Raw genomic sequence first — 24485 nt, 5'->3', positions numbered from 1 at the left:
TGGAAGGGTTTGTGCTCCCACTGAATTAGCTCAGTTCCTTAGAGCCAAAGAATCTTAGGTTGCAAGTTTTATCCCAATACAGACCAGTTATCCTCTTATTAAGAATGCACAGATTTCTCAGACTGACCTTCCGTCCTCACCAGCTGGTTTGCAACTGTGGTCTGGTCTTCCTGGAGGCAGATCAGGCAATCGCTTACCACTTCTGTAAAACCAAACCCTTGAGACATCTCTTCTTGACCAAAGAATAAGGGAACTTGGAGTTTTCTCAGAAAGCTAAGACCTTTCTTGTTTCATGGATGGTGAGAACAATGGTGACTGACCTGTCCTAGAACTGTCAAAGCTGCTGTCTGGACTCCGCATCATATGTTCATGGCCTCCTGAGTTCCGGTGCCACCTTGTCAACCCTCCACACCTCCCACTTTTTTCATGGCAGGAACCCTCTGCTCCGGATACCTTTGTCTTTCCTGCTTCTGGGCCTTTGCTCTCGGTGTTTTTCTGCCTGGAACTCCCTTTGCCTCCTTGTCTGCCAAATTAACATTCCTTCAAGGGCCTGATTCTGTCGCCCCTGGGTGATATCCTATTTCTCACATCTTCCAAGATGTCTCCCCACTTACCAGATTTTATCTTCTCATGTTCTCTAATTGTTTCATAGGTGGGAGGTTTTATTTTCTTCAGAGATCTTAGGCTCTTAGAGATCCTGCTTTAGCTCTTTTCCATGAGCTTTGCAGCCTCTGGCCCCACGTGGGACAATCCCTTGTTGAATGGAATTCCTAGGGGGTGGAGTGGAACAGAATGCAGGGGGAGGCGCTGGACGAGGCTCCCAGTCATGGTTCTACTGTGCCTTGATGGGGTAAGATCAGGCTCATGGAGTTTCTGCCCTTTCTCCAGATGTAAAACACACATTCATTCATTCTCAACTGCTCAAGGACCAGTAGAGGTTCAGTGCAAACTCAGAAGAATAAGACACAATTCTTCTCCTTAAAGAGCTACTGTCTAGTTGGCAAAGTAGGAAGTGTAAACAAAAAATGACAATACTCTCTGACTCCTGTTAACACAGAGACCCAAGCAATACCAGATGTACCTTTGTTGCCATCGTCCTGCATATGGGATTGTCCTCATTATTCTGTATTGGGAGTTTATTTGTCTCCCCATCTAGAATGTGAACTCTCAAAGAGTGAGCTGTACCTCATTCACATCTGGGTCTCTAGTTTCTAGCCTAGTGTCTGTCACGTAGGGGTCATTGAATAGGCATTTGAGTTTGTTGAATGAGGGAATTGATGAGCAAATGAGTGAATGTGCCCAGTGTCACAGGAACACAGAGAGAAGCGGTATGTAGAAGGTAAGGAGTGTGTGACTTCGTAGCAGATTTTTGAAGAAAGACTAGGAGCTTGCTGAGCAGGCAAGAGAGGAAGGGCATTCGTGGAAGAGGAAATTGCAAAGGCAAAGACACCAAGATGTGAAGCCATCTGTGGGGTAAGAGAAACCTCCCCTGGTAGGGAATGGCTTGAGAAGGGCCTGGAGCAGACAAGAGGGAGTGAAATGAATCCCTACCTTGTTATTCCTGAGCAGGATGCTGGGTACTCTGCAGATCACCTGAGGCCAGCATTTAATCCTAAACTTGTTCCTGCTTACCAGTCCCAACCTCCCAAACCTGGCTTCTCGTTGCTTCTTGCTCATGGGATGCAAACCTTTTAATATACTTGAAGGCAGCACTTCTCAAACTTTAATTTGCTCAAGAATCACCTGGAGATCTTGTTAAAAATGCAGATTCTGGTTCCCTGGGTCTGAAGTGGGGCCTGTAACTCTGCATTTCTAAGGAGCTCCCAGGTGATACTAATGATGCTGGTCCGGGGACCACACATTGAGAAGTGAGGCTCTAAGGTGAATGTAACTAGGGAGGCTCTCTGCAGCCTCAACTAGGCATTCCAAAGGCAAAAGGAAACTACCTTCCTTTAAATTATTGTAACACTGCTTTTCCCAGTGGGGTAAGTAATTGTGTGTTGTCTAATAAAATCTTCAGAGGTAAATGGCACGGGGGAGAAATGCCGAAAATAGGGCTTGATTCCCCAAGTGGCCCATCTTTGATACTGGTGTCTTCCTTCTGCAAAATACCTCTTGGAGTTTCTGCTTTCCAGGCTCCTACGGAAGACCTACTCTTTTGGAGCAAATGAGCCTCTGGAGGCCCATGTGAGCCGTGGGGAGGATCTGGGGTGGCCCTTCTTCCTCACTCTACTGGGGTAACTCTCCCCTGACCCGGTGCCTTCTGAGCTTTGCTTCCCGATGGCTGAGTTGGACAGAGACTATTCTAGGTCACACCTGGTTTTTTCCACTAAATTCTTTATAGAAGCAGAGGAACTTCTGGATCCATTTCTTGCCTCAGATGTCTCTAAAATAGAAGAGTCTGGACCCAGTGCGAGACCAAGTGAGCTGGGTTAGCAGCTTCCCTGGGCCTCACAGGCACCCTCCGCTGCATTAAAGAAAAAGGAGGTGGCCGGCTACGTCAAACCAAAACTCTCTGGCTGACATGTGCCTGCGGCAGCCTAGGTGGCCATGCCGCAGACTGGGACCTGCCCGAGGGGCTGGAAGGGAGCCCCAGCTCACACCAGTCTATCCGTCTGGGTACACCTGCAAACCAGGCCACTGCTGATGGTGGAGGAGGCCTGGGCCTGAGGGCAATGGGGATGGAGGCTGGCCGTGGACCCCAGGGGACACTTTCCCCCTCAGGCTGCCCCTCCTCTGCTTTCCTGATGTTCCTTTCAATGGGCTGAGTGCTCTGTTGATGAGCCAGCCGCAGCCAGACCCTAGTGAAGAGGCACGTGGGGGACAGTCTGTGCAAGATGTGGGCATGGACAACACCTCTGGTGTGGTGGAGAACCCAGAGGTCTCCTCTCCACCCCTCTGCCTTCAGCAACTGCCACCCGGACGTGGACCACTTCACTCCTCCCCAGCCTACAACAGCTTCAGCAGCCTTGGCTAGAGTTCACTGCCTTCGCTGTGATGTCTGCTTTCCCCCATCCCCTCTCCAAATTCATTCATCGTCCTGGGGTGTCCCTGGGCAGTTATGCATGCCTGTTTATTCAGTGTCTGCTCTGAGCCAAGCCCTGTACTGGCCTCCCATTTTGTCCCTCCACACCCTGCACCTTCGCACCATCTTTTACATCCCAAGCAGAGGCCCCTTGCTTCGTCTATCGCAGTCTTCTCTTCCCTCTGTCTCTAAACAACCTGAAGGCAGGTCCCCTGTCTCCTCCCCATGGTGACAGGCCATGTGGAAGACAGAGATAGCCAGTGTTTCACACAGGCCTCCATTTGAATCCTGGCTCCGACTCTGCCCTTAAGAAATGTCGACTGAGGAAAAAAATCACTACAATTCAAACAGCAGATTTTTATTTGTGCAATTAGAATTGCAACACAGGAGACACAGATTCAGGTAGAAACCCAAAATATGTTCTGCTAGGGAGTAAAACTCAGGGGCTTTCAAAGGCAAAGAAGGGAGGTTCTATTACAAAGAATTTTAATTGGATTTGGAGGCGGAGAGCTAGTCTTGGCCAGGCTTTGATGGACTATCGATTCTGTCGTCAGAAGGTCCACAGTCCTCAGTCTTTGTGTCAGGGCGTCCGTACTCCTGCTGACTTCTCAGACAATTGCTTGTAAAACAATCTCAGGGTTACAATTAAGTTCAGATCTCACATGGCACAGAGCTAATGCTCAGAAACATTCGTTGCTCCTTCTTGGGAGCATCAATGGCCCATTGTTGCCTGAGAACCTGTTTTCTACCTCATTGTCTCCCCAGAAGAGTGGGGGTCACCTTCTCTGTTTAGGGCCACGTTGGTGCTCACCTCCAAGCTCTCCTACTTGTGATATTAGCCTATTTTTCTTCCTTTTTTAAAAGAAAAATTTTCAAACATACAAAGCAGAAGAGAGAACTGCATAAAGAACCCTCTGCACCCGTCACCAGTTTCAGCAATCAACCACAATGTCCCGTCTTGTTCCTCGACCTCCCTCACCTCCTTTTTTTTTTTCCTGGAATATTTTAAAGCAAATTTCAGTCCTCATATCGTTTTACCTACAAACACTCCAGTGCGTATAACAGATAAAGATCTTAAAGAACATAACCCCAATATTTTTTATCATATCCAACAGAACTAAGAATTACTCATTAGTATAATCTAATACCCAGTCCATATTTATTTTTTCCCAATTGTCTCAAAAATGTCTTTTTACTGATGATTTGACTGAATCAACATTGCCCAGAGGTTCACGTTACATTTGATTGTAAGACTTCTCACCCCAGCCTGCTTTGACACGCTCGGTTTTCAGTGACAGTGCTAGAAAAATGAGGAAGTCCTTACTTCCTGAACGTGTCACCAACTCACTTCCCTGAGCCTTTCCAAATAACATAAAAAGAAGCATCTCCTTTTCTGGGCGTTTTTAAATGACAAAAAGAGTTCCCCCCTTAACAGCAGTTCTGAAATAAACGGGTTCCTCTAACAGCTTTCAAAACCCAATAATCACCCAAGGGAAGACGGAAAGGCAGGATTTGCTCCAGTTCTTGTTCAGAGGGTAAAAATTTCTGGGGAACTTTGTTCCTTTCAGAAAGACTTTTTTATGCCCTCCCACCTGCTTTTCGAAATCCACCAACCACAAAATTTACTCCATCCCCCTTTTTTTCTCTCTCCGTTACACACTCCCTCTCTCTTTTTAGCAGCAACATACAAGCCGGCCATATTAGAGAGATGGAAATAAAGCTTCCTTAATGTTGTATGTGTCTTTGAAGTACATCCGTGCATTTTTTTTTAGCATCTAACCATTCCTCCCTTGTAGCCCTCGGCCCCTCAAATCGCCCTCTCCCACATCCCACCCGACTAGCATCTCCCTCTCTGAAAATGCACAGAGATGCCTGGCTACCTCGCCCTGCCTTCAGTCTCACGGGGCTCAGTCTCTTTTTCTCTTTGGGTAAGTTAGACTGCACATCTGCATGCTCCTGAGGGTCCAGAAGTCCAGCCGCCACTGGAAGAGGATGGGGGCAGGGGGCAGCAAAGAAGACAGGGCTCGAGCTTCCTTTCGGTGTCCTTGGGGAGGGAAGTGCTGGGGACTTGGAGAGACCTTGCTGGGGACTGCATAACGCTGGGACCACTTGGTCACAGAAATGTTGGGTCAGGGGATCTGAGTGTTCCTTGGGGGTGACAATTGTCAAGGGAGGTGATTTTTTTCTTGGGATTTCCCTGAAATGGCCTATGTGGGGGTGGGGGCAGAGGGTAGACGGATCTGCAGTTTCTCCATGGATTTTTTTTTTTAGGGGTCCTGGGACTTAATGCTCCCCGAAGGGGCTTCTTTTGTGCACCTTGACCTTTGGAATCTGGTGGATTTAGGATATTAGGAAAGAGTGCGTGGGGGAGTCGAGGGCAGAAAGTTGAGTCTGGGTCTGGCTTGCCGGAAATCTGCACTACAGATTTGTTGAAAAGTGTGGGAGAGTAGGTGGGAAGCAGGCTGGAGAAATGATCTCTGGATGGGGAGGAGACCTGCTGAAGCAGGCAGCGATGGAGAAGGCGCTCTGGCTTGGCCAGATGGAGTGGAGGAGGGGTTAGGTGAAGGGATCAGAAAAAGAAGAAGAAGAAAAAAAATAGGAACCCACGCACTGAGTGTGGCCGTGGCCCGTTAAGACCATGTCTCAGAACTGTCCAGCCCAGCCTTGCAGACTGCCCAGTCAAGTGATCCAACTGTTGATTTCATATTTGATCACTCATGGACCTCCTGGCGGGTGGGTGGGCTAGAGGGTTATTTGCAAGCCTGCTTTATAGGTAGTGTCCTTCTTGCTCCTAAACTTACTCATTGCTGGTGTAGCAATTGAGGGTCCAGTCCAAGGACTGTCAGTGGGAATATTCCCCATCACAGAGTTTCTTTCTCTCGCTCTGGCATGCTGTGCTGGATATTGGGCAAGAGGCCAAATAGAGACAGTGCAGAGCCCTTGGCAGCCTGCATAAGGCCTGTTAGCTTTTCTGAGTTATTGGACATAGTAACAACAGAGCAGGAATGTGATGGAAGCCCAGGCAGTGGAAAGAGCATGAGCCTTGGAGTCAGAACTGGGTTTAAAGCCAGCTTTGGCATTTAGCTCATGGGCATAGACGCGACTCCTCTGAGCTTCAGTTCTTTCCCAGGTGAACTGGAGAAAACCTACTGCCTGGGTTTTTTGTGTCTGGCACGTAGCGGGTGCTCAATTGTAGCTGACTTTTATGGCTTTTCACGTGCCCCAGCGCTGTGTGTCTTGTTTAATCCTCACAGTAATAGGTAATTGTATGAAGCAGATACTGTTATTATCCTCATGTTACAGATGAGGAAACAGGCACAGAGAAGTTAAGCAACTTGCCCAATAAGGTCACACGACTGGTTTCAGGTGAGCTGAGATTTGAACCTGTTTGTCTGACTTCAGCATGTACTTAACCATCGAACTCTGCTGCCCCCAATGTTCAAGAAATGGTGCTGCTATATTAACAATAACTGATCTAAGAATCTCAAGTGCTGGCAAAAAGAGGGGGAGCTGGGTGAATGACCTGTGTGTGAGGAGCCGGCGATGGAGGACAGGTGACCTCCTTTGGGAGTTCGGGAGAGCTTCCTGTGGGAGGGAGGCAGCCCTGTGAGAGCCTTTTCTAAGTGGAGAAAGGAAGGGGGCTCCGTGACCAGGACCAGGGTGTGGCTTAGGGGAAGGTGGAGTCTGGGGTGAAGAGGTCAGGGCATGAGGGCTGTGAGGTGGTGGTGGGAGGAAGCTAAAGCCTCTGCAAACCCGGGTGGGAGGAGGATGCAGGAATGGGGACGTTGACCTTGAACTTGAATTTGATTGGTGCTGTGATGAGGCAGCCCTGGCACTCTAAGGCAGAGGGCTCAGGGGGACAATGGAACTTTGGTGGTGGTAGTAGCATCAGTCCCCAAGATAGAGGGATGCCACAAGTGATGAGGGAGGGGACTGTGCCAGGGGCTGGGTTTGTGAGGATGACTATAGAGCTGACAAAGGGAAAGGGGACAAGCTGGGCAACCTACCGCACACATGACAGAAGCACGTGAGACTAGTTTTTCGCTAGAAATAATCCAAATCATTGGGCTTCCTTAGAATTTGTCTCAAGAGCATTGGCCCTGCGCTCACTGGCCTGGTTACCAAAGTCTGGGCTATGTTAGGGGAGGCCTAGAAAGTGGAGTCTGGTCCTCACTGGAGCCCACTGCGCAGATCTGCTGCTGGGGGCAGGAACCCAGACCCAGAGTGGAAAATGCCTTCCCTTTCTTCTACAGACTTTTACTGAGTGCCCACTGGGTGTCATAAACTGTCCTGGGTCCAGGGGTACCAACATGAATAAGAATCATGTTCCCCCAGGATCCCGAGAGACACAGGCACATAAACAAGTAATAACAATGCAGCATCGGATGTGCTGTGATAACAATAACAGTAATGATGCCAATAACAGCAGCTAACCTTTGTCGAGGGCTGACTGTGTGCCAGGCACTGCTGTGAGCTTTGTACATTCGTAAGTTGTTTAACCCTCACAGCAGCCCTAGGAGGTAGCTCCTATTACTGTCTCTCATTTTACAGATGAGGAAACTGAGGTGCTGGGAAGTTAACTATCTTGCCTAAGATCAGACCAGGCTAGAGCCCTGGTCTTGGCCACTATGCCATTCTGCCTCTCGGTCATGAGGAAACAGTGGGAACAGGGCTGCCACTGGGGAAGCTGTCTTGGAGGCGAAGCCTCATTAGCTGGCATCTGCAGGAGAAGTAGGCAGGCTCCAGGTGCAGAAGGATGAGCGAGCTTCCCGAGCTGAAGCACAAACACGTGCAGAGTCGTGGAGGCGTGAAAGAAGGTGGTGTTGTCAGGAAGAGTAAGAACTCTGGGGTCACTGGAGGGGAGGAAGCTGGCAGGAGATGAGGCCAGGATGGAGGTTGGTCCCAGATGGCTAAGGGCTCAGAAGCCGTGCCCAGGAGCCTGGACTTGATCCTGAAAGCAACAGGGAGGGATCAGTCGGGGTTTGGGGGCGAGAGACTACGAGGACAGGTTGCTCTCACGGCTGCATGGGAGTGGCCTGGGCTGGGAGGCAAGACTCGGGTGGGGGCGGGTCTGAAGGGTAAGGCAGCTCAGGAGACGGGCTGGGTGTCACACCCAGCTGGGAGGCAGAGGGTGCCCCAGGGGCAATGTGCTCCAGAAGGTCGGGGAGAAAATTCCTCTGCTTAGACACTCTCTGTCTCTTTTTTTAAGCAAGAAGGAAATAAACCTACCTCTTAGAGTGCTGTAGGGTTGGAAAGAAGTGTGAAGAGAACTAACTTCCAGCCTCTGCAGGAGACAAACAAAGTTTTGTGATCTCTGCAAGATGGGCCAGGTAGAACAGTGGGTGACGTGGGGCCTGCGGGGCCAGGTGTGCCTTGGAGAAGGTGGGGGGCCAGCCCTGGTGATGTTTTGGAACTAAGATCAAAAGCCACATCCTTACTGCACCCCTGTGACTGCCATTTACTTTCTGTGAGCTGGAAATCAGGAGACCCAGACCCTAGACCTGGTCCCAAATGGGACAACCAGGAAGACTGTGGGCTCCTGTGACGTGTGAGCTTCCTTTAAAGGGGACTGTTCCCCTCTGGCCAGCCTGCCTAAGGCTGGGGGCTGGCAGTTATGGGGCTGGACCTGCCATGTAGACAGCAGGAGGCCTGGTCCCTGCAACGCCTTCAGACAACAATCACAACCCCACCCAACCTCGACGCCCCCACCCTCTGTCTGAAGCCTGGCAGCCTGGGTTCAAATCTGGGTTTGTCACTTACTAGCTGTGAACTTGGGCTATTCGTTTAACTGCCTTGTGCTCAATTTCCTCACCTGGAAAGTGGGGTGATAAGAGGGTTGTTGTGAGTATTAATATCTGTAGAGTGTGTAAACGGCGCCTGGCTCGCAGACTTGGTTGTTGTTGTGAAGTCCTTTCTGTGGCCCTCGCTGTGGATTCGCTTCTTTCCTGAAGCAGCAGAGTTCATCAAGGGACCAGGATTTTGCTCACTGCTCTGACCCCGTCGCCTGACAGTTTTGTCGTCTTTAATGAGGGCCTGGATTGGTGAAAGGCCTGAGGCCGTTGCCTTGAGCCTGGGATCCTCAGGCTGCAGGGGGCGCCCTGGACTCGGAGTCAGGAACCGTGGCTCTGCCCCAGCCTGTCCCTATCCTCTGTCTCTCTCAGGGCCTCACTTCCCCCATTGGTAAGACATGGGGCTAGATCTACAATTCCTGAAGGTCCCCCTTTTGGCTTCCTCGAATTTGGTGACCCCCTGTTCCTCACTGTGCAGTTGGGGCTTGACGTTTGACCTCGCTGACCACTAGAGGGCACACGTGTTCCTCCTGGTGCCTCCTGCAGGACTCGCTGTAGGGATGGGGGGGAGGCACCCCACCTTGCAGCTGTCTATGGGTCCCCCCTCCTGCCAGCCAGAAAAGACCTCTCACTCCTCATGGCTCTGCCCTCCCTCATGGCAGGGTGCTGGCTCCCTCAGGATGGAGGGAGCTGCCTGGTGGGGTTCAAGTTCTAACCGGAGTGGGCTGGGGTGGGACAGAGGCCAAAGACGGGTCAGCTAGATTCACAGCATCTACTTCCTGGTGTCTCTCCCGGTGGATGCTCCTTTTGGCTGGGGGCCCCAGGAAGGTGGCAGACCCTTCCAAGGCAAGTGACTAGAGGAGCAGGGTGTTCCTGGGATATGAGGTAAGCTCAGGACAGGGCCCTGCCAGGCTCCTTCCCTGCAGATTTCTCTGCCTCTGCAGAGTGGGGGCGGTGATGGCATTTGCTGAACACCTCCTCCTTGCCTGGCGCTGTGCTGTGAAAGTGAGGAGATGGGAACTGGGCTTTGTTCTTCTTGGTGGGCCCACTCAGCCTCCCCAGTTTGTACTCCCCTAACTGCAGAGCACACCTGGAAGCCCTGGCCTTGCAGGTGGGGCCGCACGCCTATCCCTCCATCTAGGGCTCAGTCGTGACCTCTGGGGCCAGCAGTTGAGAGCATCTCTTGTTCTCTCTCTCAAAGCCTGCCTACTGGCCCTGGCCACTCAACCCAAGGGATGGACTGAGCAGAAGAACACTGGGGCAGGCTTTGATATATTCCTGCTTCCAGGCTGCAGTGTGGCTGCTTCTGGGATGGGGCCCAGCAGCTTTGCAGAACAAAACAATTTCAAAAATAACAGGCTTGCAGGGGAGCCTCCCAGGCTGCCCCCGCAAGGCCTGGGCTCTTTGTCAGATCTGGGGGAACTCCAAGGGGCTGCCTGAGGGGTCAGGCTCCAAGGTGCCCGCTCTGGGAGACTGACCCGGAAGCCCTTGCTGTTTAGGGGGCAGAACTTGAGGAGGATTTAGGATCCTAAGAGCCACCATTTGCTGAACACTTACTGGCAGGCAGACTGCACACTGTGCTTTATGTATTTTCTCTTATTTAATTATCACAACCCTGGAGGTGGGTGCCATCTCTGCATCTTACAGAGGATCGGACTGAGGCTTAGGTGGTAAAGGAGCTGGCCCACGCACGTTCTCCCAGCTGGGCTGAGGCAGAGCTGGGCTTGAACCCATGGCTAACCGGATCTCCTGGTCTATGCTGTTTCCCTGTCAACAGCCACAGCTCTCACCTGGACAGCCTGCTAGCTGCCCTCTGCCCCTAGTCCCTTAGTGGCTTCCTATCTCTGGAGAATAAAATCCTGGCTCCATGTTCTGGCCCACTAGGCCTCTGCTGACCGGTCCCTGCCTAACTCTTGGGCCTCAGGTCTCCCCATTTGTCCCCCTGAGCACTCTGCTCCTCGTGCCTCAGATACATGAAGCTCATTCCATCCACTTGGGACTTTGTTCTTGATGTTCCCATTGCCTTGGAACTTGATCGCCTCAAGACTTCCAGTGGCTCGCTCCCTCACCTAACTCAGGGGCCACCTAAATGTCACTCCTCAGAGCAGTCTCCCTGACTGCCAGAGATAAAACAACACCCCCTTACTTTGTTTTGTATCTTACAGCCCTGGCCATGTATTACTGCCTAAAGTTACATTACTATTTTTTTCCTTGTTAATGTCTGTCCCCTCCCTAGAACACAAGCTCCATGTTGCAGCGACCCTGCCTGTCTCGTTCACTGTAATTTCCCCCAAGACCTGGACTAAGCACCTGGGGCATAGTAGGCGATCTATAAATATTTGGTAAATGAGCAAATGAATAATTGATGCTGAACATTACTGTGTATCTTCTATAAAGAAAATTAATCTTTTGGGATGAGGTTTTGACGATACTGGCAGAGAATTTTCTAATTAAGGCCAGGACTAGGGTGAGGCAAGTGAGCTGCTTAGGGTGCAAAATTTAGGGAGGTATTTGTATGACCCTGAGCGTGGGCGTCCCCTTAAATTTTGCATTTAAGGTGGCTTTCTGCCCCATGGGGCACTGCTGCTTCAGCTGGAAGTGCTTTGGCTCAGCAGAGATGGTTGGAAGCGATGGGGAAGAAAGAGGAAACTGAGGCCAGCAAACTGAAGCTCCTTGTCCGAGGTCTTCAGCCAGCAGGCGGCAGCTGCGGGACTGGGGTGGGATGGCCAGGTGGAGGACTGCACAACAATGGTCCTGGGAAAGGCTTAGATCATTTGTCTGTCCTCAGCTGGACAGATGGTCTGGTCTCTCTTCACCCCAGCCTTGCTCTGCAGCCCATTTTACCCCAAGGGCCACATCAGGTACCCTTTATGAGTTTTACCCACCCCACTCCGTGACTAATTTCAGCCGTAAGGGTGCCAGCCTGCTGCCATAGCTCTGCTCCACTCCCCACCAGGTGCAGAAGGCTTGTCCCCTCCCTGGCCCTGTCATCCAGAATCCTCACCAGCTTGTGGCTTTATCTGCAGTGCCACCAGGGCAGAGCATGGAAGTCACCGTACCTACCACCCTCAACGTCCTCAATGGCACTAATGCCCGCCTGCCCTGCACCTTCAACTCCTGCTACACAGTGAACCACAAACAATTCTCCCTGAACTGGACTTACCAGGGCTGCAGTAACTGCTCCGAGGAGATGGTGAGTCCTGGGATGCAGATGGGGGTGAAGCAGGAGGTGGGAGCCCCGCAGCGTGAAGCCCACCTTTCCCAGCACCTGCCCTTGTATGGGACCAAGAACGCAGAGTACCCTGGGGGGCCGTCTGCTCCAGAGGGCTTTGGCAGAAGGTGGGTGGCCCTGGGGAGGCTGGTGGAGATCTGGAGGTGACTGCCTCTCTTCCCGGTCAAACGGTGCATGGGAGAAAGGTACCCGCTCTCCTTGCAGCTCCTTGCTCATCCAGCCCCTCATCCTGTCCTTTGTCCACCCCCAGTTCCTCCAGTTCCGCATGAAGATCATTAACTTGAAGCTGGAGCGGTTCGGGGACCGTGTGGAATTCTCGGGGAACCCCAGCAAGTATGATGCATCAGTGACACTGAAAAACGTGCATCTGGAGGATCAGGGCATCTACAACTGCTACATCATGAACCCGCCCGACCGCCACCGTGGCCACGGCAAGATTTCCCTGCAGGTCCTCATGGAAGGTGAGGGGCGGGCGGGCAGAGTGGGGAGCTGCTGAGGGGACCGCTCACCGTTCCCACACAACTGCTCTCTAGCAGTATTAGCTCAGAGCTCCTTTGAAGAGGCTGTGCCCTCCTGAGGGGTGGGAGGGCACACCTTGTGCTTGGTGCAAGTCATCCGTTTATGCCCTCCAGTCCTTGAGGACCTGGGAACACGTTTCAGAGAATCCTTATGCTGCTGTCAGATAATCATGATCACAATCTTAAGAACCAAAATAGCAGCTTTCATTTACTGGGCACTTACTATGTCTCAGCTATAGGGGTAAACTCTGTATGTGCATTATCTCATTTCATCCTCATAAACCCCTAGGAGGGAGGTACTCTTGTTATCCCCATTTTACAGGCGAGGAACCTGAGGCTTAGAGAGGATAAGTGAGTCACGTAAGGCCACACGAGTAATAAACAGTACAAGCAGGACTCAAATTTGCGTCTGTTTGATCTCAAAGTCCATGCTCTTAAATATTGCATTATGCTGCCCTCCCCTGGGGCTTTTAGATGCCCTGTGATTTTGGGGTGGGGGGCTTAGAGGTCATTGGCCTGGGTTGATTTTTGGCTTTGACTAAACCCTTTCCACGGAGGAGAGTACAGTCAGGAGCACCCCCAACACACTGCGGGAGCCGGGGGATAGTGGAGGGGCTCCCTTTTCCAGCCCAGTGCTCAGTGGGTCTGTTTCTTTTCGTTCTCCAGAGCCCCCTGAGCGGGATTCCACGGTGGCAGTGATTGTGGGTGCCTCTGTGGGGGGCTTCCTGGCTGTGGTCATCTTGGTGCTGATGGTCGTGAAGTGCGTGAGGAGGAAAAAAGAGCAGAAACTGAGCACGGATGACCTGAAGACAGAGGAGGAGGGCAAGACAGACGGAGAGGGCAACGCGGACGATGGCACCAAGTAATGGGCGGCCCGCCCTGCAGCCCCTCCCTCGTGTCCCGTCTTCCTCTCACTCCGCCCTGCACAGTGTGCCCCCCACCTGTCCGCTCTTGGTGTGCTTGAACTGGGACCCCAGGACCTATCTGGGGCCTCCTGAACCCCTCACTTCGTATCCCCCACCCTGCACCAAGAGTGACCCACCTCTCTTTCATTCGAGAAAGCTGCCATGGCGTCGGGGATGTGTGGGCCCTGGGGGGGCGGGAGAAGTGGGCTGAAAACTGCCTGTCCCTGAGAGGAGGCAGGAGGCATGTGTGAGGGGCCCAGAGAGAAGGAGGAGGGCGGGCGGTGGTAGAGGAGGAGGTCAACCGTCCAGCCTGCCCAGCACGTGGGCTTGTCTGGTGGCAGCTTCAGAGAGGAGCTGCGGGTGGGGGAAGGGTTTTCCTGTGCTGCCTGAAGGAGCCTGGGGTGGGGCATTGCTCCCAGCCCAGGGCAGCCCTCTTGGGCTGGGGGTGGGGATGGGCTCCTAGAGCCTGGGTGGGGGGCATGTTGGAGGGACGACTGGGCATTTCCTGGGTGTTGAAGGAAAGCTGGGGCTGGAGGCAAATGGAGACAAGCCCTGGCCCAGGAGCTCTGCTCTCACCCTCTTCTCCACTGACAGCAGCTCCCACAGAAGCCTCATGGTTTTCTGTTGGCTGCTAACCCCCTGGGGTTTTCGGCGAGAGCTGTGCTGAAGAGCCATTGAGCTGGGCCATGGGTGGGTCCTGTCGTTTTGGGCAGTGGTCATTTTCCACCACAGTTACCCACCAACAGGAGACGAATTTCAATGAGCCGAGGGCCTGAGGGGGTGGGGCTCCATTGTAAAGTGGAGTTTGCTGCAGACTGCCTCCTCCAACAGGATGACCACCCTCATGGCCAGGAGCAGCCAAGGTGCAGAGATGGGACGGGGGTGGCAGCCGCGGCAGAGGCGTCCTTGTGCAGAGTGGGCTTCCGCTCAGACTTTCCCAGTCACCCTCAGAGGGGCTTCCATCTGGCTTTTGGCTAGAGACCAGGGCAGGGAGTGCTTCTGAGGGAAGGGGAGGGGAGGTCCTGTGGCCATGTTACATCTGGCGCCATGTTACACCCTCCCGTGCTCCAACAACTCCCTCCATGGGGGACAAAGTAGCATTTGTGGGGAGGCAACTTTCACTGCCATTTTACTCACATTAAGAGGGAACTGGTTAAGCCTGAGGAGAGGGAGAGAGACAGAGAAACTGCTGACATGGAGAACACTACCTTGGAAGACCCTAAAGATCAACTAGCCAAGTCACTCATACTACAGATGGGGAAACTGCGGTTCAAACTGACAGAAACTGAGGGTCCTGTCATCCTCTGGTGCCTCAGTCTCCAGTTTGAATCAACAGAGCCATAGTTTTCCCAGTGGGAGGGGTCTCTGCGGACGGGTAGTTGAGGGAGGTGAGGTGAGGAAAGTGGACTCAGGCAGCCCTGCTCATCTCCCTGGAGCCCCGCCCCTCCAGGCTGTGACCGAGGCAGGGATGGAGCAACAGGGAGTAAGAGGGCAGAGTCACTGGCAATGCTCCATACCCGCCTAGGCTGACCCTCCTCGGCACTTCCCAGCCTCTCCAGGAGCTCAGCCCCTGCCCCGGCTCAGGGAGTCAGTGTGTGGCAGGCACCAGTCTGGGGTGAGGGGGTGGAGACAGGACTGTGACAGTCTCAGGGACTCTTCTCTGCCTCTGCCCATCAGATGGCCAATTTGAGGTGAAAGCAATAGCATATGGGATATTCAGTTTAATTCGCTTCAATTCAACAACCATTTATTGAGCATCCGCTACGTGCCAGGCACTGTGCTGGGTGCCTGGGACACACACAAAGCCATAATAGAGTTGGGGGCTGCCAGGTCAGCACTGTGGGGACCAAGATTAATTTTTTTGGTGCATCTAATTCCACCTCTGCAGTCACTGCTTCCAGGGCTGGAGTTGGGGAAGAAGGAAGAGATTTCAGAGTCTGGGCCCCGGGAAGGGAGGAAAGCAGGGAGATGCAACAGGGAAGAAGTGACAGGCCAAGTGGAGTGGGCATAGAGTGGGGGATGGGCAACCAGCCAGCTAACGCCAGGTGGGGTGGGTCCAGCCCATCTGGAAATTCTCTCATCGGCTCAGTACCTAACTGCCAATCAATACACTGCCAATGGGGGTGGGCTAAGCCCCAGGATGCCTGGGGCAGGTGGACACTGCCCATCCTTCGAGCCAACCAGCTGAGTAGGGGGAGGTGGGTGGTGGGCACCTCATGCCAGCTGAGACCAGGGTTGTCGTAATACACTTTTGCAGCTTGCAGGTTTCACTTTTTGGCAACCTCTTAAGTACCCTCCTCTCCTGGATGAGTGAGGATCTGTGCTGATGCTGGGAACTTTTCTTTATCCAGGACTCACAACATTTAGGGGAATTATTTGCAAGATTCCCTAGGTTTATTCTAACAAATCCTAACTTTCCATAAAGAAGCCCAAGACTTCCAGATTCCTTTCTTTCCCTGCCCTGACCTAGTGGGGCATCTCGAGAGCAGCACCTCTCCCTGGGCCTCAGTGGCCCGAGCAGATGCAGACAGGCCAATAAACACCTTTGCCCCAGGTGCCCACCCTCATCTGCACTTACTTCTCGAGCTTCTTAGAATCTCCTCCAGAGGCCTCCTCCAGGGCAGTGTGGCTGAGAACAAAACGGGGCTTCTACAAGTAGAGGTGGGAAACCCGTGACATGTTTCCCCGGCAGCCATTTCTCTACCCTGCTCTCTCGTCGATACCAGCAAGCTGTTCTGCTTCCTGCGCTCTGGGGTTCAGGCCCCACTCTGGCTGCATGTCCCCATCACTGTGCTCTGCTGGGTTCAGTCTGCTGGTTTTCTTAACCGCCCCTGCCTTGCCTGTTCTCTTGGACGCCCCCATCTGTCTCTTCCTCCTCATTAAGGGCCACTATAAGGAAATATGGACTGGCCAACCCATGGGATTTAGCTTATAAGAACAAAGCACAATTTTTCAGGACTGAAATGCCTTGAGGTGCCTTGGAGCTGGCTTTGAAAATAGCTATCTTCCCCCCAGCTATGGACTAATCACAATTATTCCCAGTTATAAAAGGGAAAAGCTGATTGGATCCATATTTCTCCCTGGGAGTCTCCTTGGGGAGGATGGCCTGGTAAATATTTACAAAGTCAGGTTGAGCAGATGGACAATTGAAAATACTGGCCAGGTCCAAAAGGATAGTCCCAGGCCGTGGGCACGGCTTGGTGCAGGTGGAACGGGTGATGATTCAAGAAATTTTCCTTCCTACTTATGTCTTAAGGATAGACAGCCTGTGTCTCTCGCTGTGCCTCTTGCTGATGTCTTCCTTTATTGAAGCTTGCTGATGCATTTGTACATAATCTATATATAGGTATAGATATATTATATATACAAATATAAAACATCTCACTACACCCACCCCAAAACTTACATTGTGGGCGGGGCGACAATCATTTCTCAATGTTTTGAGTTGATTCACCAAAGGCAAATTATGGAATGTTCTTATTGCTCTTCGTGCACTTGGATGGAAAATCTAACTACTTATGCACTTTCTAGGTGTGATGTGCTGTGTGGTGGTTGGAAGAGGTGACGGGGAGAGAAACTTAAAGGGTCCTCTGTGACCCGCCTGCTGTGATGCGTCTGCTTTTTGGAGTGGACTGACTTTCTTTTGTAGTTTGTCTTATTGCTTGGATCTATTGGCTACAATAAACAGATCATCTCCTCTGAACATCCTTCCAGTGTGGCTTTTTTTTAGGGGTGCAGAGTGGGGTAAGTTGGGGCTTTGCCAGGATCCTGACAGGGGCCCCCGATGCTGCTTTCCTGGCAATCCCATTGGCACTGCCACATCCCATCAAGGATGGGGTCATTCTAGTCCACTCTTGTTGACACGTTTCATCTCTTTTCCCCTTTGCCTACAGAATCTTGGGGGCCTCTATCCACCTCAGAAGCACCCTGGGGACAGGATGGCTAGACACCCACTTCTTGGAGGGCTCTTTGTTATTTCCAGGATGATGACAACCTTTTAAGCCCTCAAGGCCAACTGTTATGCTGATGTTGCCTTTTCTTTCTGTGAATGGAGGGGCCATCCTTCCTGTCCCTGTTTCTAAGCACTGTCTGACTAGGCAGACGTCTTGAATGACAGCTGGTCAGAGTCTGCCCTCGTGCAACTTCGTGGACAGGGTGGCTGGGGGAAGAGTCAGGTTGCTCCTGTCCCATCTGCGTCCTGCTGTATCCCATTTGCGTGCTGTGAATCAGCCCTACTTTCAGGACCCAAGGCAACCCCCTGGCCTAGGGGCTCCACTATCCCAGACACACGCGGCCTTGTTCTTCTCTCTTGCTTCCTGTTTTTATGTCTCTCTTCTCATTTCTCTCTCTCTCTCTCTCTCTCTCTGTCTCTTACACACACACACACACACACACACACACACACACGCATCCTTGCCAAGGAGGCTTACCAGATAAGAAAAATCTCAATTTTCTGAATGGCAAGGAAATGCTGGAGTGGTTGGATCCTCCTTTTCTCCTGGTTTCTTTGTCATTTCTGTCTGCTCCCTGGTAACCCAGAGACCCTTGCTAGTGGTCAGACGCATTTTAGAATATTCCAGGAGGGTCCTGACATTGGCAGTCCTCATGCCTACAAGGATTACAGCTGCTGCCTGAGAGGGAAGCCAGGAAGGAGGTGGCAGCATTAAAAGATGCGGCTGGTATTTAACACAACCAAGGGTACCTTGGTTTAAAAGGATGTCTGCCGCTGGAGCCCCTGAGTCTTCCAAGGATGGGAGGTCAGAGAGGGTGCTTCTCTACTTAACAGATAGGAAAACTGAGGCAAGGGACGTGGACTGAGCAGAGAAGGCACTGGGAATCCTGGCTGATTCCTTCTGGGGTAGACACCAGCCCTTGCTATTCGGCCAGGCCAGCAGCATCTTCCTCATTCTAGGGCTTTTCTCCCAGAAGACTTTGGAGGACACCAGCTGAGACTGGCTTCTGGGAGGGCTGGATTTGGCTCAGGCATCTCCTCTAAGTTGCTTTTCTTTGGCCCAGCCTGCCCAGTGCTGCCTTGGCCGGGACGGCGGTGGGGGGATAGCTCTTATCCTGGGGTTCTGAATTGGTCACCAGCTTCCTGTGTCCCCCAACTGAGGTGGAGGGGCCTGTACAGGAGCCTTTCAATACCTGCGGCTCCTTCACTTCCCACCGGAGCCCCGGCAGGGCTCAGGCACAGCCATGGGCCTGCCAGCTGCCTGCTGCCATGGAATGGGAGTCTGTGCGCGGAGGCTTTTAGAGTCCCTAGGACAAGTCTTGAGGGTCAAAAGGAGGGGAGTGTGGGAGAGGAGATCTTTATAACATCAGAGATGGGAGGAGTCCCTGGGACTACCTAGCCGAGCCTCCTGACTATCCTGAAGGGGAAACTGAGGACCAGAACAGGGAAGCGACTTAAGGCCACACGATGAGTCAAGGTTAAGGATCTCCCATCAGGCTCCAGGTCGGCTGTTCTTCCCACAGCACACACCCAGGCTGGGCCCAGCACCCACTGGGCACAGCTCCGCACAGCAGCACACACCAGCCCAGGCTCCTGCTGCCTCCCCAGCTGGGCCTGAGTTGGAGTAGAAGAGGCCCCCATGCTTCCTCTAAGGGCTCAGTTTTTGAAGTTGAGATTCAGAGAGCGAAAGTGATTCTCCCAAAGCCACACAGTTGGCTAATGACAGAGCCTGGGCTAGAACTCTGTCACGTAAATGTAAAGGCCTTCCCCTGGCTGATCTGATGTCCCAGGAAAGAAGGCTCACGTCCTTTAGCTCCAGTTCTGAGTCCCATTCCCACACCCCAGTCACATGACTTGCCTCTTGTTGGCTTGTAGATGGGCCCCTGTTAGGCCACTTGTCTTGCAGGGGGTATTATCTAAAGAACTTCAGGCAAGAGGTGGCTGGGGCAGTGCCTGGCGGGATGTGGGCTGGGCAGCTGGGTGCACAGGAGGATGGGCCCTCCAGGGTCTCCTGCCCTCCTCCGTCAGCACTATGGGGGCTCAGAAGGTCATGCTGGCAGGGCTCCAGATGGCCCTGGTGGCATTGCCCCCCACAGACCTCTCACCCTGAAGCCCACGAGGTTCTAGTCATTCCTGGCTCCCTGCTACCATGCTGATGTCCAGGTGCCAACCACCTTTCCCGACAGGCTCCGGCCACCCAGAGGATGAGAGCGCCAGAGGGCTTTGGGGAAGGAAGCCCATCTGAGAACTATATCCTGGCATCTCAAGACGGCATGTAGGTTTGGTCCTAAAATAGATGTGCCTAGCCTAGGATCCCTCTCCCCTGCGGTGCTGAGGAGGCCTCTGGCTAGAAAAAGGAGAAAGACTCTCTGGATGGAGGTGCTGGGAACAGATGAGTTGGGAGTGGAGAGTAGATGAGTTGGGAGCGGAGAGTAGATGAGTTGGGAGCGGAGAGTAGATGAGTTGGGAGTGAAGAGTAGATGATTTGGGGGTGGGTAGCCTGGTAAAGCAGCTGTTCTTTTTCTCTGGCAATAATGACCTTGAGGGTCCAGGAGCTGCTCGGGAATGGGGGCAATTGGACACTGGGTGCTCAGCTTGGCTCCTTGGGATTCCATGGGAGGGGGCTTCCCCTTATAGCTCTGGCAAAGTCACTGTTATCCCAACCACAGCTGCCTCTGCTTCTTAACTGGGACAAACTCCCTGTAAACAGATGGCACAGGGACCAGGAGCTGTACGCCTCAACAGATTGAGAGCCTCTCCTGAGGGCAAATGGGCAGAGGGAGAGGGTGCGTCCTGCCAGGAGGGGAAGTGCACATCACAGCTGTTGGCCAATACACTGGCCTGGCCTGTGGCCACGGGGGAGAAGGATTAGAGTTGTCCCATTCCGCCCCAAGGCAACACATTAGGACTGGCGGGCAGAGACAGATATTGATCTGATAGAAGTCAGAGCTGTGCAGAGGGTTGAGTGTCTCTGAAGTAATGAGATCCCCATCCAGGAAGGTATTCAAGCATAGCTTGGGAGTGTTGTCAAGAAGATTCACATATCAGGGTCACATATCAGGGCATACTTTTAGATGTCTTCTAAGTCCCTGACAATGGCCCTCTTCACTCCTCATTTTAAGATTCAAAAGATAGAAGTGGGATTAACTCTTGCTTGCCTGAAGGTAAATATGACACACTCAGAGGCACATCCCTGTCGCTCTGCCTTCTTCCTCAGTCATGCTCTTCTCTAGGCTGCCTCTGTGCCCCTGTATGCCTTTACCCAGTTTCTCAATGGCGGGGAGAGGGGAGGTGGTGAGTCCCTACTCACGGTGAGAAATAGGCTGGGAAAGGGGGGGAATTTGGAGCTAGGCACCTTTGGGGAACTTCTTTCTAAAGATCAGGTCAAGTCTAATTTGTGTCCTTGGCTCTGCAGCCAGGACAAAGCTGCCCCATCCTTCCAGTCGAGACTGTAGATAAAAGGTGACAGTCCTCTCGGCCTTCCCCTCCCTTTGACCTTTGCCAAAGTCTTCAACCTCCCCATCGCTTCCCCATAGCACACTCACATGGTGTGGGCTCTCCGGCGGAGCTGACGCTGTCGTTGTCGGAAGGGCCCTGAGGATGGGTTCACATCCAAACCTTGGATACGGGAGCTGGGGTGCGGGAGTGAGAGTTGGCTAGACAAATAACAACAGGCACCATTTATTGAGCACCTACTCTGTGCCTGGTACTGAGTGAAGCACTCTGTGTATCTCAGCTGACTTAATCCCCAGGACAACTCTGGAACACGCATTCTTTTCTCACTTTTACAGATGAGGAGACCAAGCTTCTCCTATACTAAGTATGTGTGCACACAAGGTGACAGAGCTGGAAAATAGCAGAGAACTCAGACCAGGGCGGTGTGACACCAAAGCCATCACATCACCCTGGGAGAAAGGGCAGTGGCCTGGCTGGCCTCTTACAGCTCACAGACTTAGGGGTGGGTGGGGGAAGGGATCTGGAACCAACCTCAGAATGACCGTGGACAGCGAGGCAGAGGTAAAGTGTTAGGAAGCAGAGGGGAAGCCTTCTCAGTAGGCCCCTAACATCCCACCACTACGTGGCCTGGCCCTTGACCCCACAGTCATATGCAAACAGCTCTGGGCTCTGCTGGCCACCTTCTCCTCTCTTGGCTTCTGAAAACCTGTAAAACCTCTTTACCTGCTGGCCAGTTGTCTCCTTGTCCCCACCCCCCCTTCTCGGTCTGTGTCACGCTCCACCCTCTCTAAGTTACTCTTCACTCCAGGAAGACTCTCCTCTGCTCCGTGCTTCCCCCCTTCCTCTCGGCCTCTCCCTCTCTCCCCCACCTTCCTCCCCTGCCATATCTCCTCTCCTGCTCCACATCTTCCCTCTGCCCTCACGTTGCAGGATCCACTGCTTCTTGGGGACCAGAGGACGGGACCAGTACATTTGGAGAGTCCTGCCTGGCACTCCACGCCATTTTATGCTTCTGGTTTGGTCAGTCTGTCTCAGTGCCCAGTTCAGGGGCAGGCCCAGGTCTAGGGTTCCAGGACATCTGGCGACTCAGCTGACAAAGTCATGCCAGGGACAGTCAGGCTGCAATGAATGAGAAATCTTGCCAATGCCTACAGCCCCCAGCCCTCCTGAGCCCCCATTCTCCCTTGATGGGAGGGCAGGGGGGCATGGTAACCCGTGAAGCAGAGGGAAACACAGCTCTGGGGTGCTGGGTAGGGTGGCTGAGACCCTGCCCTGGGGCTTCATACCCCACCGCAATGTGGCCCAGAATAAAGATATGCCCAGGACTCACCCCATCTCTGAGCCGCAGTGAGGGAAGCAGGCGCCTGCTCCTGAAAGTGGGCACATGTCCCTCTCCAACTTGGGACCGTCCGGTGAGCATCTCCCCGGTCAGGATATTTCAGCTCCCTCCTTCCTCTGCCCTCCTCCTCCCAATGAGCTCATCTGTCTGGGGCTCCCCACCCCCTTTGCCTGAAAGGATGTTCAGACAGAACCTGGCAGAAAACAGAAAAGAGGAAGGGAGGGATAGAGGGGGTGGCTGCCTACCTGCCTGCGCCCAGAGCCCTTAGCAAGTGAAGATGGGTGAGGAAGGCTCAGGAAGAGTTTATCTTTACTCTGACTTGCTGATGCTGATGCGAGGTGGGCTGGGGAGCAGCGGGCAAGGTGGCCAGTACCAGTTCTTTGCTGGACTGCTAAGCGGTGTGCCTGCGGTTGGTTTGGTGCATGCTGTCTTGTTAACCCCCTCAGCACCTGCCAAACTTCCGTGGATGCTGAGACTGTGGCTGGGGGCCAGTGGGCACTCTGAGCTGGAGGGAAGGAATGGTGGGTAGGGACAGGCAGGGAACAGACCTAACCACTAGAAGGAGGCTCCCGAAAGTTTGTCCAGGTAGCAGCATCCACCCAACCCCAACCCGAGAGGCAGAAGGATTTGGGGGCATTTAACTTTAAGTTAATGCGTGCAGAGAATCTGGGTGCCTGCAGTTCCACTGTCCTGAGGTTGGGGCCCAGTTTATAAGCAAAGGGGAGCTCAGGGAAGGTGGAGAGGGGAAGCAGCCCCTGGTGTTGGTCCAAGGGCCACGGGAATAGGAGCTGTGAGGTGGGGGCGCGGGGGGCTCCCTGCAGAGCTCCTTGTTCTCTGCCTCTAAGAGCAGAGTCAGCGCCACTGCAGAGCAGAGCTGAGCGAGCTCTGTTACCTGCAATGCCCGGACAGGAGCCGTGAGGGCTTATGGGGGAGGGGGGGAGAGTGAGGGGGCAGGCAAGGGCAGTAGGGGAGCCAGAGGGGGAGGAGGCTCCCCGCCAGGCTCCTGTTACTTAAGAGGAACTCCTCTCAAAATAGCTCCGGAGACCTCATCGGAGCTCTGCCTTTCCCTTCCTCCCCTGCTGGGGTCTTGGCTGGCTTTCTGAGAACTGACAGGGGATGGAATCTTCCATCTACCAGCCCTGGTAGAAGGTGGGACTGCCCCAGGGGTGAGTGTCTTCTGGGGTAAGAGCATCTCCCAGAGGCAGGGAGCTGTAGCTCTGCCCTCATTACTGCCTGGGCTACTTCTCCCCACCACACTCTGACCCTCCATCCCCGCTCTCCCTCCTAGCTCCAATCTAGCTCCCTGGAGGGCAGGAACTGAGGGGGTCGCCTGGTCTCAGAGAGGACAGTTGGACTAACTGCTTCAAAGAACCTATGTGAAACACCCCCCCCCCACCCCCACCAAGGAAACAATCTCTTTCCTCTTAAATCTAGGCCCTATCTCCTCCCCCCTGAGAATGAACAGCTCCCTGACAGCATATCAGCGTGGTGGGCCCAGTCCCTCTCTCCCTCCCTGAAAACGTACGCTTCACGGGTATTTCTGATCCAGGCTGCCCAAGACCTGAGTGTGCACTACCCTAGCACCAAGAATCAAGCCTGTTGGGTCACAACTGGGGGCTGTGTCCAAGCCGCCATCCTGCCCACAAGGGACTTCCAGCAGAAGGAGGGAAAGGAGCCAGGGCGCCAGCCCATTTATTCCCATCCCCACTCGGAGACGGGGGGGGGGGGGGGGGGGGGGGGGGGGCTCTCGACCTGGGTGAGGGGGCTGGATCAAGGAGGGCTCCTCAAAGAGATGGTCCTCAAAAGGCAAGAGAGAAGGAACTGTGCTCTTCTGCTGCCCTCTCCCCTGGCACCCTCAGGAGGATACTCTGAGATCAATCGATGGATGGGGCTTTTGAGAATTTTTGAGGAAAGTGCTCTAAAAATGTAAAAATCCTCTAGCCACTAATGCATTTCTCAAGCACTTTTTCTGCCCGGCTGTGGAGCCCGCCTGATGTTCTTTAGAGGAAAGCCGGGGGTGTGCAGGGAGGGAAGCAAATAATGGGGGAGGTTCTAATCCTGGCTCTAAGAGTCACTTTCTCTGCGACCTTGGGCCACACTGTCTACCTCTCTGGGTCTGTTTCTTCATCTGTGAGGTGCATGGGTTTCCCAAGGACCCTTCTGGCTCTAAGAATTGGTGAGCAGTGAGGCAGCAGGAAAGGTGGAGGACATGGAGGAAACTGGCACCTTTTCCTGACCCCGGGATCTAAAGATATCCAGGCGCTTTGTC

The 24485-nt window shown here is 53.2% G+C and overlaps 1 protein-coding gene and 1 long non-coding RNA gene across 3 annotated transcripts; one reads left to right on the top strand and one right to left on the bottom strand.

Moving 5' to 3' along the window:
- The first annotated feature begins 4654 nt into the window (after window positions 1-4654).
- On the top strand, window positions 4655-17172 carry SCN2B (sodium voltage-gated channel beta subunit 2). 2 transcript variants are annotated; one of them, XM_023644900.2, is made up of 4 exons: window positions 4655-4953; window positions 11771-12007; window positions 12297-12507; window positions 13231-17172. In XM_023644900.2, the coding sequence occupies exons 1-4, from the start codon at window positions 4894-4896 to the stop codon at window positions 13428-13430; spliced, it is 708 nt and encodes a 235-aa protein (XP_023500668.2). In that variant the 5' UTR covers window positions 4655-4893; the 3' UTR covers window positions 13431-17172. The 2 variants fall into 2 exon arrangements, with proteins under 2 accessions (XP_023500668.2, XP_023500669.2); XM_023644901.2 differs by having other exon boundaries at window positions 4677-4953; window positions 11841-12007.
- LOC138924982 (uncharacterized) lies at window positions 7851-22324 on the bottom strand. Its single transcript, XR_011440492.1, has 3 exons — window positions 22208-22324; window positions 20967-21053; window positions 7851-7976 (listed from the first exon to the last, which is right to left on the bottom strand). It is a non-coding gene; the product is annotated as an uncharacterized lncRNA (long non-coding RNA).
- Between the last annotated feature and the right edge of the window lie 2161 nt (window positions 22325-24485).

This window comes from Equus caballus, chromosome 7 (genome assembly GCF_041296265.1).
Source record: "Equus caballus isolate H_3958 breed thoroughbred chromosome 7, TB-T2T, whole genome shotgun sequence".
Classification (NCBI taxonomy): domain Eukaryota; kingdom Metazoa; phylum Chordata; class Mammalia; order Perissodactyla; family Equidae; genus Equus; species Equus caballus.
The sequence above is the reverse complement of the archived record's forward strand: the minus strand, read 5'-3'. Positions and strand labels throughout refer to the sequence as shown.